We start from the raw sequence: 16,561 nt of genomic DNA, 5'->3' as shown, positions 1-16,561 counted from the left end.
GCTCAAGCTAGTGTGAGAAAGTTAATAAAATAATAGGAAATGATAAATAGGTCTACAAATATTTAAATTTTTGAAGATTTAAAAATATATTTAAATTTGTAATTTTTTAAAAATCTAAACATATTGATTTTTCATGTTTATTTAGGTATGTCAGGGTCTATCATATTCAATGAAAAAATTAAATGTGACTCCACACGTGAGAGAATTTTTTAAATTAAATAAATTAGTCCCAGATCAATATGTTCAAATTTTAAAGAGGTTAGATATTTAAATGTATTTTTAAATTTCCAGGATCTTAGATGTTTATGGACCAAAAAGTCAAGAATCGATTTATCTTTTTTTCATAAAGTAAAAAAAAATAGATAGATTAATTATTCTTAAATTAAGATAATTAAATTTAAATATAATAAAAAATATATAATATTTATTTACTTATTAAATGGTTAAATAAAATATCTTAAAAGAAATAGTAATAGTGATAAAATAATAATAATATTAAGTGTGTGTTTGAATTGTGGTTTGTGAAACCGAAGTTTGAATGAAAGTAATTTTATAGAATTGATTTTAGAGTAAAGTATCGTTTTTGTCCCCAACATTTGGGGTAAGTCTTATTTATGTCCTTAACGTTTAAATCGTCATATTTGTATCCTTAACGTTTATAAAAGTGATTCAATGTTATCCTACTATCAATTATACTAACAAATCAGATTATATTTTTCAATTATTCTCACTTAGATGTATTCATTCTCAATTAGGTGGATGCGTTCGATTTTAATATTATACCCACTATTTGTGTTTAGATTCAATTATGTCCTTAGAAAAATGAATTATGTAAATGTTGTAGGAATTAGTTTCAACTTTTGATGAGCTATTTTTGGGAGTGGATCATCGATTCTATCCCAGACATTTGTATTCTAACTTCAAAAATAGATTTTTAAAACTCAAACTAAAACGCTCATGATGTGTAATTGACGGCAGGATAACATTGAATCACTTTTACAAACGTTAGGGATACAAATAGGATTTACCCCAAACGTTGGGGACAAAAACGATACTTTACTCTTGATTTTAAATAGAAGTAAATTTGTGCCAACATGATTTATGTTTGGCAATTCTATACTAAAATTGATTTTGATAAAATAAATATTATTTGGATAATATTAGTTAAAATTATTTTTAGATAAATAATTACTAAAAAGGACATGACAATAAATTACAATATTATTTTTTTATACATGTTTAATTTTTTTATACTTTTTTCTTATATGTTTTTATATAGTATATTTTTAGTACTCTTAGTATTATTTTTTAGTATGCTATAATTTTTTACTATTATTATTATTTATGGTTAATTTTTTTGTTTAATTTATTTTACCTAATGGGATCAATAAATTATATTATAAAAAGATAATAATAAATATAATGTACAAAAATTACAACTATAAAAATATATAATGTGAAACAAAAAATTAATAAAAAATATAAATAATAAAAAAAGAATTCGAGAAATAATAAGAATTCTATAAATAATACAATAATATGTATAAAGAATAAAGTTGGTAAAAGAAAAATAAATGTTAAATATCAATAGCAAAAGTTCTTTAGTGCAATGCAAAAATTAAAAATAATTACTTATTGTAAACATAATTTTGTTTACAAAATTACTTCTACATTTATATAAAAAAAATTATTCAAACTAAAAATTAAAACTTTCAAAAGGTTGTAACGTTTTTTTTTTTTCTTCCAACATATTTATCAAACATACCCTAATTGATTAGAGACTTAGAGCTACTGTGTGGTCTAAAATAAAACTGGTCTAAATGGCAGTATGTTGCTAAGGTTTGGTGTAAATTAATTGGGCCAAAATGCCAGAATGGATTGTCGGTCCTACACATGTTTAATAAACAATTAATTCATTTAATTGATGTATATAATTTAACAAATGAAACGTGTGAATAAAAAAGGAAAAATAAGGCACTCCTGTAGGGGTGGCAACGGGGCGGGTAGGGGTCGGTTTTTGTTCTATCCGACTCCGCTCTACCCTATAAAAAACTCGCATCAAATCCGTCCCATTCTATCTGTGGGTTGTAAAATATTAAACCCTAATTCACTCCTGTGGGTATCCGCTCCTGCGGATATCCGCTCCTGCGGATATCCGCTCCTGCGGATATCCGCTCCGCCCCTACTTGCCCCTATAATTATTAAATTCAATAAATAAAATTAAATTTTAAAAATTATATAACCACCATTTACATACATAATATAAATTAAAGTAAAAATTTATATATGATATAATATTATTAATCATTTTACTAATTATGTTATATATGTTACATATATTATATATTAAAAATATATATATTTACATATATATTATATATAGCGGGGCGGGTAGGGGCGGGTTCAACCTAAACCCGACCCCGCCCCGCCCTGCCCAGCCCAAAAATCCGACCCATTAAAATCCGTCCCCGTGCGGAGTCGAATAATTATCTGCCCTAAGCGGATAAGGACGGGATGGGTACCCGCGAGTTCGGGTAGTATTGCCACCCCTACACTCCAGTCCACTCTATATAGGCCAATTCAATGATTCACAGCTTCTAAAATTTATAGGAATTTTGTGACAAAAAATGCAGAGTTAATGAAACTCAGCAAGGGGTTGAAATCCACCAACCAAATGCATGAGGAAGAGGGATTGATGGCGCATCAGATTTGATTACCTGGATGACATTGACTCCAACACCGCTGCTGCATCCAATGTCCAAGCGGGGCGGGTTGGTTGACCAGCTACATTTCCCAAATAGGGAATTCTCCCAATACACATTTACAATTGATCAACCAATTGAATCTTTCAACTTTTATTTTTATCGGTTAAATAGTTGGTCTTATGTTTTTTAATTTTGGAAAATTCATGTTTCTTGTTTGTTTGGAGATAATCCCCCGTCCCATATAATAATTAATTCCTCATTTACATAAATTAATTCATAATGAATCTAAATTTTATTTAAAATTTACTGTTGGCTAATAAATTAGTTTCTACTAATTCAAATTGAATAACACTTAAAGAGTTCTGTTTATTACTTAGCATTTGTCATATTTGAATCTGGATATAGCATATTAAGAAACATATAATTTGTCACTTTAATTAAAATTTTAACTGTTAACCTAAATTAATTTAATCTGTATTGATTTAAGGGACGAGTGAGTTGACTATTCAACCTTCTTAAGTTAATTTTTTTGTTAACCCAATTTTGTTTACTTGGTTTTTTTTTTTTTGGGTCTTGTTGATCTACTTGCTTGATTTCTATATATGGGGCTCTTTAACATGGGTTTATCCGTCCAAGAAAAGAAAAAAGTTTTCGATCGGCCTTAGAGTCCTTTATAGCCCAAATTATGAGGAGAAAACGACCATGACCAAAAAATGCAAAAGTACATTTCGCTCAGTCCACCTGTGAATAAACATAAACTATGATGAGAAAAGAAACTGGAGCCATATATATCCCAAAAAATAAAAAAGAAAATGGTGCAACCACAGAGAATGGTTTAAAATTACTTTAGTAGGTCCGTTAATTTAATCATGGAATAGTTTGCCTAGCTTGTAAGGATTCAATCGCTAATTCTTGCGTGATTAGCCATAACTATTAACCGAAGATTTGAGCGACAAAAGAGGATTGAGTCATATTATATCACGAATAATTTCATAACCAATATGTAATTGTTTGGCTTGATTTTGGTTTATTTTTTTTATAAATGGATCCATCAATTTTATATTCTATATCTTAATTCAAAGAATATATACGATTCTTCTTAAAAAAATGAGTAACTCAAAATTTATTGATTGTAGTGTAATAACTTTACAAGCGATAAAATTATATAAATATAAATGAATCAAAACTATCTAAACAAAACGCTATACTAAAAAAACTTGAAGAATGCCATTAAAATATTCTTAAATAAAGATGTTAATAAATGAACAAAAAACTAAACAAAAAAAAAAACAGTAAACAAAGAAGGGAATTGAAAACAAGGCAAATATAAACAAATGAAAAAAAAGGCAATGCCATAAAGAAAATAATAAAATAAATTGACTTCAAATATTTACATATATTGACATTCTATGATTTTTTTTTCTTTTTGCATTAGTATGACTGAAAATTTATAGAAATTTAGTGTAATTTGAAATGTTGAATAAAAGTCTTTTTAAATTTTTTTGATTTTCCTATTTATAGAGAAGAAATTTATACTGTATTTGAGTAGTTATTTATCTTTTACCTATGTTCATGTATTATTTATTTTCTGAGTTTAATTACCCACGTTTTTATTATATCTTGATGGTCAAGTAATAATTTTCACATTCATCTGTATTAATTAAGAATCAATTCTATTTCTCAGGTATTATTTATATTTTACTAGTTCAACTCATTAAAACTCTCCCTTTCGATTTTGACTATACTCTTGGACCAAAATTTGTGTTATCAACTACTTATTATAGTAGAAGTAATTACGCTGTGTTGAATTTTTTGTGCTAACAACAACTAATATATTAAAAAAAAAAAATCATTCAATCAAATATTTTTTTAATAAAATAAAGTAAAATTAATAATCATATTAGTAACACAAACTTTTTCTTTTGAAATGCGTAGCGATGAGAAGGTGCAAATTAAAGGGTCCGATGAAATCTTTAGTTGATTATACACTCAAAGCAAGAGAAGAAGCTAGCTAGGATACATCACAAAAACAGTAGAACTCTGACCAAAAAATGTTACATCTAAAATTCTAAATTATTACGCTAGGGTCCTTATTGACGGTTACCTAATTACGAAACTAGACGTCTAGACCCATAAAAAAGAAAAAAACATATAATGGCTTTAAAAAAAATGACACTAAGCTTGTTTAAAAATTATTTAATACAATTTTTTTTATTTTTTTAATAAAAGAATTTATTTTTATTTAAAATTTAATTTTATTATTTAGAATGATTATAATATATTAAAATAAAATTCAATTATATATGAATTAATTTTTTTTTTATAATTTTATCCTTCGAATTCACAAAGTTATTTTATTAATTATAAATAAAAACATTTTTAATATTTGACCTATTAAATTTAAAAAGTACGAGAATTGATTTAGAAATTAAACTCTTTTTAATCTAACTTATAAATAAAAAATTAAAATTAAAATTCTCAAAGAAAATTAAATAATTCATTTTAATTATGTTAGGAGTTATGAATTGAAGAAAGGTGATGAGAGCCAAGCTGCTGATTTTGGAAGTTAGTTAGAGAATGAAAATGACATGGCATTGAGTTAGTTACAATTTTTCTGTTAAGAAGTCAAGTGATGGTACTAGAAAGATAAAAAAATCATAAGTTATCTTATTTAATATTTATTAATTATTATAATATTAACGAGTTCTACAAGGTAGATAATAAAGAGTGTGAACAACTAAGGCTGGAAGTGAGCTGAGCTGAGCCGAGCTAGACCAAGCTCAAGCTCGGCTCACGAAAATTGAGCTTGAGCTTATTTTCTTAAGTTCAAGCTCGACTCACCAAAAGCTCACGAGCTTGCTCGAGCTCACGAGCTGGCTCAAATAAGAGAAACATAGATACATAATCTATAATTTTATATCAATAAATTATAACTTATATATTTTTAAAAATATTTGAAAAGATCAACTTTATATATTGTTTATCTATCAATAAATTATAAATTTTTTATTTATGTCCTATATTAAAATTATATGTAAAAAATAAATATAAATATTAAATAATTAAGATTGTTATATATATATAATCGAGCCAGCTCACGAGCTAATGAGCTGAGCTTATCCAAGCTCAAGCTCGGCTCATTTAATTTATGAGCTCAATTTCAGGCTCAAGCTTAGCTCACCAGCTCACGAGCTTAGCTTATCGAGCTGTTAACGAGTCGAGCTCGAGCTGGCTCATGAGCTGGCTTGACTCACTTCCAGCCCTATGAACAACGTAAGCAATGAGCTCCATTCCAAGTCCATTAAAACTAAAAAATATTTAACTCCATTTATCTATCATAACTCTAGTTTCTCACCTTCCACCTTTTTCTCATTTTACTGCAGTTGTTTCACTCTTCATTTTCTGTCGCACGTCACTAATGCACCTCACCGCCATCGCCATCGTTTGAAGAAGCAACGCACCGTATTGCTACTACACCTTCTCCCCTGTGTCGCGCCACCCTTGTGTTCCCTGCAACCGACACCGCCGATGCACCTTATTTTTTCCCTGCGTCGCACCCCCTACTCTCGACGCTGCCGCTGCACCTTCTTCTTCTATGCATCACGCCGCCCCTGTTCTCTCTACAAGCGACGCTGTCGCTGCGCGCCTTCTTCTCCCCTTCGTGACGTCGCACCGTCGCCGAGCTAGAGAACTTGTTTTGCCGCTTCTCTAACGCTGCATCTCTGTCCTTGCTTCCACACCGTTGTGTATGTCGTGTTTTCGCCACTTCCATCACGTGCCGCTTTGTTTCGTTCACCTAAATGGTATGACCCAAATAAATATCCACATCTTAGTGAAAAAAACCATTCGCATACATAGTAAAATGAACATCATGCGGAGCATGATCATGCAGAATCAAGCAAATCAAGTAAAATATCAACGGTATACCCAAATAAACATCTAATTTAAATGAAAAGAACCTTCTGCATATATAGTAAAATAAACACCCGACTTAGTTGATAAGAAATAAGTAACGAGACAGCAGTTACGGGGCACAAGAGTCGCAATACAACAGCAGCGGTGACACAAGATTGCGAGAGAGTAGTTCCGACAAAAATAAAAGATTCAAAATTGTGATTAGACCTAATAAATTCAAATTTTGATTTTTAAAATTAAAATTAACTTTTTTTTAATTTATTGTTTATATTATTCAAAAAATATGTTGTTTTTTTTTATACTTTTTTAATAATCAATGAATATTAAATAAGATAAGTTTTGATTATTTTTAACTAATTTTTTTTATTACCAAATATTTCTAGTGTTATAAATACCTCCACTAGTATCTGTAATAATCACCCATTCACAATGACAATCACATTACTCTTATTTTTAAATCACACTCTCTTCTCTCTAGAACTGAGTTCAGCTCTTGCTACACATTCTAGAGTTTAGACTCTGATCCTTCTAAAAAAAAAAAAAAAAGAAAGTTAATTCTCGAATGAATTTTAATTTTTAACATTTCAAACAAACTCTAAACTTAGAAGAATCAGAAATGATCAACAAATCGTAAAGTATGACCCTACTACTATGCGTGTCATCTTAGAAATTGAGAACAAAATTATTCGAAAGCACACAATGATGCATTGGCATTATGCCATTGTATAATAGTTGTTATTATTTGCACATAGTCCAGTTTTTCCGTACGGACATGGATGGAAGTTCAATGAATTTGGCAAGCAAAATATAGATAGCAGCATATGATGTTTATTTTCAAATAAAGATGAACTCACTTTAATTATTGTGCTGGAAAATGAAAAAAAAAAAAAAAAAGGTCTTTGTTTGTTGGTTCTCAATAATATGGGATGCACACGTGTATTTGTGGCTTCGATCCTTATAGTATTAAGTATGATCGCATGTGCATAACTGCATAAGGTACGTCAAATTTGGACCCTTGAAAGCAAAAACTCATCAAATACATTACATTACATGCATGCATGTGCATGTCTTTGAAGAGAACAAACAAACAGAAAGAAAAAATCACCGACCATTATTGTACTTATTGATGAACTTAATAAACATGGCGCCCACAAGTTTGTGCTGTAGTTGAAAAACTAAAATTTTAGATTATAATTACAACCATGCATGATATATATTGTGATTAAGTTGCACTAGTATTTGCAGTAAGCACATGTTTGGTAACAAAAAAAATTAAATAAAAATATTTAAAATTTATTTTATTTAGTATTTATTAATTATCGTAATAATTAATAATAAATATTAAATAAAATAAATTTTGATTTTTTTTCTTTCTAATATTACTCTTCATTGTATTAAAATTGTTGTTATTGCTATTAAACTATGGTTTAAACCAGTCACACACAAAAAAAAAAAAAAAAAACTATGGTTTAAACCAGCCGATTGAACAAAAATTTTATCTAAATACTTAACTAATTCGATTTACTATTTCAATCTATGATCAAAATCCAAAGTAAACTTACCAAAATATTTGTATAAATTGATTGGAATCGATTTTAATTTTGATATTTATAATTATATTTATTGTATAAATGTATATTTTTTTTACATTTTATATTATAATAAAAATATTATATATATATTAAAAATTAATTATAATATATTCATGTATAAATATATATTATTTAATTTTTAATATATATATTTTATATTTTAATATATATTATATACGAATAACTAATTTTAAAAGAGTTCCCACATGTATGTTTGACTTATAATTCCTCCTTCTCCAAATATATGTCTACATTCTTAATTTCAATTAAAAAATATGAAAAAGGACCGAAGCTAATATATATAGGATTTGAATTCTCTAAAGTGTGAATTTTACTTTAAAGAATAAAATGTGATCTCTCACCATTTATTTTATAGGTAGGATAAAAAATAAATATAAAAAAAAAATCATTCAAAGGTAGAAGATCACACTTTATCCTCTAAAGTACAAATTTAAAATTTAGAGAATCCAAATTTATTTGAGCTTGATTGCAACTTGGGAAGCTTAACGCCCAATCCGACGTAATAATAATATTATGGAAAAGTATAGGGTACAAATATATTATCTGCCAACTTCTGCCAACTCTTATTTATAATTGTGTTTCATGGAAGTGTGTTCGTGGATGTATCTAATAATTAATATATTTTAAATACATATATAAAGAGACACATCCATAAAATATATCTATAAAGACACGTCTATTAAACACAGCTATAAAAAAGATATTTTTATTAGACACATCTACGAACATACTTCTATGAAACACAATTATAAATAAGAGTTGGCAGAAGTTGGCAGATATGCTGTTGGTAACGTAACGGAACCGTAATATTATATATGCTTGACAGACTAAATTTTTGTAATAGTTCTTGAAATTTACAATTTTTATTGTTTTAGTCTTTTAAATTTAAAATTTATTATATTAATTATCGAAATTCAATTTCAAATGTTATATTAGTCTCTTGACTTTTTTATCATTATTTTTTAGAATGTTGAGTTATCTCTGACTTATCATGTTAGACACAATATTAAATAATATCATTTTATTTTGATGTTTAAATAAATAAAAATGAGATCGATTATTTTAAATAACAAGCGAAGATAAAATAATTTGTATATTATATAAATATTTTTTTTATCTTTTTATTTTTGTCTTGTTTAAGCATTAAACAAAACAGTGGCATTTAATTATGTGTCCAACCTGTTAAGTCACAGTTCAGTACTTTATTTATTGATTCAACGCTAAAAAAATTTCAAAAATTAATATAGTATTTGAATCTCAAAAATTAATATAATAATTTTTGAATTTAAGAGACTAAAATAATAAAAATTGTGAATAAAAAAGATTATTTTAAAGATTTACTCAATCTGCCATTATATTTAATTTCATCATTTGAGATTAGATTATTATTTCTCAAAGAGGCTGAGCCTATTATCAGCAAGCCTTGACTTGTATGCAGCATTCTTGTATTCCAACCATGTGAATTCCTTGTAAAGGCTCTCTTCGTCTTTCGACATGAGTGATTTCAATGGTGCTATCTTTTCACTTAATGCTGCTCCTCCAAAATATATCATTGACATCCTTGACTGCTTTGACTCTGCCAATACCCTGTGCTTTACACTTTTAAACCTTCTATTGGTCATTACCTTCACGTGTGCAAAACCAAATTAGATAAAACCAAATAGAAAAATATATTTTACAAAAAAAGATAAAGTATATTTTTTATTTTTAATATTTGCGTTTTTTTTAAATATTCTTAATATTTAATTTTATTTTTTATTTTAGATTTATTTAATTTTATTTTTAACTTTTTTTATTTGTATTAAAACAACTCTAAAATTTGTTAATTTTGCCTCTATAACATTTGAAGTTAATGTTTAAGAATAATTTTAACATAAATCAAAAACGATAAAAACAAAATTAAATACAACTAAACATTAAAAATATTTTTTTTAAAAATTACAAACGTTAAAAATCAAAAATATATTTTATCCTTTAAAAAAATTTGGGAGAAAATAATAAAAGACTAATTAACTACTAACTAGTAAAATGAATCAAATATTGGAATGTCATTTTCTTAACTATGCAATATAATAGTAAGGATATATGATTTTTTTTTTTTTTCGGACACATAGGTACATACACCCCTTAAACAAGGACATCAGTCGCTGGCAGATTATGAGGAACAAGCTTGAGACATGATTCCTGTTCTTCCCTTGAGAATGTAGGGTATTATTTGGTCTAAAATGATATCTATATTCTTTTTTTATGAGATTACAATCACTTATTTTTCTTTGATATTGAATGTGATGTGGAGTCTATATATATAATGCTATTGGCTAACGTGCCTTTAGCATGGTACTTAATTTGTTAAAAAAATTAAATTGGTAATATTTAATGAATTCTAAACATTTAATTTTTTATTTTAAAAGGTAAGTTAGATAAATTAAGCACAAAACAAAAGGTACTATAGAATTAGACATATATAATATAAGATAAAATATTATTTTAGTTTTCAATATTTTAGTTAAGTTTTAATTTTGATTTTAATGTTTAAAACGTTATTTTTTTGTTTCTTGGTCAAAATTATTTTTTTCAAAAAAAATTATTTTTTCTATTACAGTTTTTGGTGCTACTTGAAGGAAATCATAATAGAATAGTAATTTTGGATTAAAAATTTTTAATTTATTTTGACTTAAATAATTAAAATAAGACAAAATAAGACATTTAAAATGAAATGAGATGTTTTAAATATTAGGAATAAAATGAGGATTTAATTCAAATGTTAAAAATTAAAATAATACTTTATTCTATAATCTATATATTATATAGTCTAAGAAAAATTGATATAACGTGAAAAAAAATACGAATAACAAACGGGATAAAAAAATACAAAAATTTAAAGTTAAAACATCTTGATCTTAATAGAAAATTATGCAAAAAGATAAAATGGTTTTCATAAAAATATAATGTAATTTACTAATCAATATAAATAAGTATTGTATTATTATACTTATTCTATCTTCTAAAATTACATAATTGTTATTAGAAAAAAAATAAAAAAGAACATATTAATTAATATAAACGTTTGACAATTTTTTTTGCATGAAAATTAAATTTAATAAATATTTAAAAATCTTAACAAGTATTATCGCAAAAATAATCAAATGCTTACTTAAATTTAATAAATAAAAAATAAGTAAAAAAATTAACTATTTTATCTTAATAATTAAATATATATTTTTTATTTTATTAATTAAAAAATATTTTAAATATACAATTAATTAATATAATTTTATTTTTATACAAATATTAAGAATATTTAGTATGTAAATAATATTTTTATATAAAAGATTTAAAAATATTATTTATACATTAAAATTAGCTAACACTGTATTTATACATAAATATATGTATAATTTAATTTATTTTCAATGTGTATTTGTATTATAATATATAATTTATACTAGTGATTAATTTTTGTAGTTGATTTTGATGTACACGTAACATAGTTGAAAAAATTAGGGTAATGGATTCTCTCAAATTTTTTTAACAATTGAGGGAGTAAAGTGTGATCTCTCACCATTAGTTTTATATGTGGGACTAAGAATAAATATGAGAGAGAGAGTAATAAAGGGTTAAAGATCACACTTTACACTCTCAAATTTTGTTAACAATTGAGATGATTCATTCCCAAAAATTAGACACTCCTAACTATTTTGTCCCTTAAAGAAGAATGATCATGTTATGTATACACAAAAATTAGCTACTAAATCAGTCACTAATATAAAATATATATTAGAATATAAATACATATTAAAAATAAATTAAATCACATATATATTTATATACAAATATATTAGTGACTGATTTTAGTGTGCGAATAACATTTTTGAAAGGTTTTGCTAGGTAGACAATGACTTTTGTAAACAATATGAACAATGGGCTTTAAAATTGACCCAATAAAATAAAAAATCACTTCACCTCAAATTACTTCCTAAACCTTAATATTAGGATAACTATCTGCACATCTAGTAAATAATAAATTAAACATCCAACCATTATTAACTATGTACGAATAAATCAAATTAAAAGAAATAAACATCTAATTAAAAATCTGCATACCTATTAAATTGAATATCTAATAAATACATTATTGATATTATTTAGTATTTTTTTTATTTACCTATGCTTTTCCTTTTTGAAACAAAGAAAAGAGTAACACTAAGATAGTAAGATGAAGGAAAGAAAGAGTGAATGGGTACCTGCAAGGAGTCACCAACATTGATGAAAAAGGAAGTAGGATCAGGTGGTATAGAAACCCAACTGCCATCGTTAAGACATATCTGAAGCCCCGATTCGTTGTTCGATCGAAGCACTGATATTATCTGTGGGTCTGTGTGCTCCCCAAACCCAATCAACATTTTCCCATCCTCCTCTGCCGCCACCGGCGGATAGTGGTTCAACCTAAAGCACGAATCACTCCTCTCGTCCCCAACCACCCTACTCAGCGCATTCCTCTCCCCAATCCCCAGTCCCTCTGCCATTACCTCCAGCACCTCGCAGCACATCTTCTTCATCGCCACCATGTACTCTTCCAACGCGCATCTTCAACAACAAAATTATTTGAGTCTATTTTATTATAAAAAGAAAAAATCTAGGTGCCAGCACCCTGGTTAGCATGTAACCAGCAAAAGAAGAGTGAATAATCTCACACCATTAGATGAAATCTCATATCATTGAAAATATCATTAATGACTACTTCCTAGCTACAAATCACAAAACTTGCTGCCCCTAACATTTCTCTTATAAAAAATATGGAATGCGTCATGAAATTATTATATAATAAATGATTGTATATCTAACATGAATCATGGAACCTGAAGAGTACGGGTAACTGGTGGAGAATGAGGAGGGAGTTAGGGGAGAGGAGGAGGTACTCGACCCGGCCGACGTCCCCGTTGGAGCCAATTCGGCTGCTGCCGTAGCCGAAAGGGTCGTGAGGCGGGGCAGCCATGTGTTTGAGAGACTGCGGGTGGTTGAAGAAGTTAAGGGCATGGTTTTCGAGGTTGGAGATGAGGTCGAATGAAACGCCATGGTTGATGAGCTTGAAGAAGCCATAGTCCTGGCAGGCCTTGACCATTATTGTCTTGGCCTCCGGGTGGAAGAGGTCCACCTCAGGGGTGCCGGAAAAGATGGTTGGAGGAGTAGTTTTGCATGGCTTGATGGGGACAAAGCGGTTTAATGCGCTTGTGTGGGACACAACGTTAACAACCATGGTGTTCTTTCTTGTTCAATTCCTTGCAATACTAGACGAGAATCAATCACAATTTATACTCTCTTCTCTTTCTTTTTATATAAAAACTTCAAAAATCATCCGAATTTATTTTCTTTTTATTTGTATTTTTAATTATTAATTTAATTCTTTTAGTATAATAATTTAATAATATATTTTTATAAATTCTACTAATTCTCTGGTAAGTCTCTTATATTATTATATCAGTAGAGTCGTACGAACTTTTTGAACCTTTTTTAGTGTTATTTCTGTGCCTCTCGCATTAGTCAACTCATCAATATGGTTCAAATGTTAATAGTATTTGCAATAAGATGAAAATACAGGACTTCACGTGAAGTTGATAATTGAGAGCCGTTAGACATGTGAAGTTGATAGCTGAGATCCGTTAGATAATTTGTCTAACGGCTCTTAGCTATCAACTTCATGTGAAGTTGACTGCATCTGAATTTTCATCTTGTAATAATGATACAAAAATAAAAAAACTATATTTGTTATTTTAATTCTATTATTAGTCATGGGTGAGACTTTTGTTCAATTTCCACGCATATGTTTTCTTATTAGCTATGTAATGTGAGTTAAAGAAAAGGTTTTGGCCCAGGTCAATTTTCCGAAGGGTTATTAAGGCAATACATTTTCTGTCTAAGATGTTCAATCAAGCATGTAGTTATGAGAAAGTATAGAAATAACGTTTTTTTTTTAAACAACATAATAAGTTAAAAAAAAGGTTAATTTTAATTTTAAAATTTAAATTTTGAATTAATTAAATTTATTCATAAGTCTGAGATGTAATTCATTATTTCCAATTTCCGATGTCTATCTAATAGAATTGTGAACAATAGACCACAGAAGGTAAAAAAAAAAAAGGTTATTTTAGATGATCAATTATTTTTTGAACAATATGAACAACCAACAATAAAATAAAAACACACTACATTTCTAAATTATCCACCTAAATTTTAATATTAGAATAACCATCTACACACCTAGTAAAATGAACATCCGATATATCCATTATTCACATTATTTAGTATTTTCATTGTCTACCTATACTTTAAAAAAAAAAAACAATCTACCCCTAATTACTCTTTTAAAAATTTTATTTTTATTTTTTACACTTTAACCCTTTTTTATTTCATTGTTTAGGTTGTTTAACATGATCATTATTCCTCTATACTTTCTCCTCACTTGTTTTTGTGGTTGGGTTAAACTCATTTAGTTTTAACTCTAGTAATTTTTTTTTTAAGAGACAACTGTGTTAACTAAAAGAGGGTAACAATTAACAAACATGAATTTGATGTGAGGTAGTTCCGAGCCAATTTGTAGTTGACTTAGAAAAAAAAAAGAGTAAATTATTAGGGTCACTATCCTAAATCTTTATGGGTGATATTGTTGTCTAAGATTTCATGTGACTACCCTGACGGAAGGTTGCTATCACAAGGAAGCACCAATAACATGCGGATTCAATGACAACCTTTTGGGCATATATATAGGGCAAGAATGCATAGAGTTGGGAGGGGCCATTTAAATTATAGAGCTTCCTCAACAAATAAAAGCATCTACCCTTACCCTAACAGATTATATCAGGCCATGAGTATCACTGTCAATGAAAAATCTTCACTGATATTTAATTATGGGTAAATATTTTATCGATAGTGTTAGAAAGACAAAAAAAACTGTCAGAACTTGCCTTATTTAGCATGTATTAATTATCTATTTTTGACTAATTTTTTTTGTTACTAAATATTTTCGATACTTTATCTTGTTTCTGATTATTTTTTTGAGACATAATACACTTTAATCATTTTTTAACTTTAGTACATCAGACTCCCACCCATTAAAAAAAATTGACAAAAAAGAAGGAAGGAAGAGTAGCTAGGGAAAGAATTTTTAGTCTTGTAACTATTTGGAGGTGACACGTGACAGGATTACTTGACATGTCAGCAGCAATCTTTTATCATCTAATAGTAGGAGTCGATCCATCATTTTTTTTAATGGGTGAGGCCTGATTAAGGTTTAAGAATGATTAAGATACGTTATGTCTTATGGGCCGGATAGAGTATTTACCCTTTAATTATTTATGTAACGTTAGATATTAATATCAACCTATACTAAAATTAGCTATCAAAATTAGTTTCTAATATAAAATATATATTGAATATAAAATACATATTAAAAATGAATTAAACAACACATATATTTATACATAAATATATGATGATTGATTTTAATTAGTAATTTTAGTGTATAAATATTATTTTTGTATTGATATTTAACGAATATCTAATTTAATTTCTTTCTATTTTTAATGATAAAACATTCATTGATTATTTGCTTTTTAAAAATATCGATTTTTTTCAAGACACGTTGTTTAAGCGACCAGAAAATTTATACTATTTTCAAAAATATATATTATTCAAAACTGAGTGAGCTTAACTCAATTTCAGAAACTAAATTGAAAATAAAAAAAAGTTGTGAGCATAAGAAAGGTTAGGAATATATAGCCATAAATTTTATACATACGAAATGAATGACTAATTGTATGTATGTGTATAGAAGTCGAGTAATGTGATGTAGACACATACATCCTTTATTAAGTGCACGTTTCTATCACAAATTCCATTATGAGTAAAACTAAGTGCTCTCTTTTGAACTTAACATTCATGCACTTCGATAGTTAGTGTCCCGTCAGATATACATGCTTGATTATAACTGATATGGAAAGTTATGTAAGAAAAGAAGTAATAATGTAGCTTCATAAATAATGATAAAGTTTTGAAAGATCCATTTCATCATGGTGCTTGTGAGAACCTGCTTAGCTTTCACACTTTGACTCCTGCTTTCCATTCGTTTTCATATGTTGTTTACATTATTTCCTTCTTCTTTTTTTTTAGAAACATTCCAACGGGTAAAAAGTAATCACAACTTTTGTGTCTAGCTAGATACAGCAATTTTATTCAATAAATATAATCTAACAAAAAGAAAATACCGAAGAAGTAAAAAGTGACTTGTATGTCATTATAGAGATTATTATATAATAAATGGATTTCTAGCTT

At 27.5% G+C, this 16,561-nt stretch overlaps 1 protein-coding gene across 1 annotated transcript; it reads right to left on the bottom strand.

Annotated features, from left to right (window-relative positions):
- Positions 1-9,434: 9,434 nt before the first annotated feature.
- ATGA2OX3 (gibberellin 2-oxidase 3) lies at positions 9,435-13,498 on the bottom strand. Its single transcript, XM_016337446.3, has 3 exons — positions 13,093-13,498; positions 12,478-12,820; positions 9,435-9,858 (listed from the first exon to the last, which is right to left on the bottom strand). Exons 1-3 carry the CDS (start codon positions 13,488-13,490, stop codon positions 9,619-9,621), a joined length of 981 nt encoding a protein of 326 aa, XP_016192932.1. The 5' UTR covers positions 13,491-13,498; the 3' UTR covers positions 9,435-9,618.
- Positions 13,499-16,561: the final 3,063 nt, after the last annotated feature.

The sequence above is a fragment of the Arachis ipaensis genome, chromosome B3 (assembly GCF_059453495.1).
Source record: "Arachis ipaensis isolate K30076 ecotype BB chromosome B3, ASM5945349v1, whole genome shotgun sequence".
NCBI lineage: Eukaryota > Viridiplantae > Streptophyta > Magnoliopsida > Fabales > Fabaceae > Arachis > Arachis ipaensis.
This window is presented reverse-complemented; position numbering and strand designations above follow the sequence as displayed.

Bases quoted from the DNA above. Each gene is read 5' to 3' on its own strand.
- ATGA2OX3 (XM_016337446.3), bottom strand. From the start codon at position 13,490: ATGGTTGTTAACGTTGTGTCCCACACAAGCGCATTAAACCGCTTTGTC. The intron at 12,821-13,092 runs GTTCCATGATTC...TTGTTGTTGAAG, and splicing joins CAGTTACCCGTACTCTTCAG to ATGCGCGTTGGAAGAGTACA. The intron at 9,859-12,477 runs GTACCCATTCAC...GCACACGTGAAG, and splicing joins ATGTTGGTGACTCCTTGCAG to GTAATGACCAATAGAAGGTT.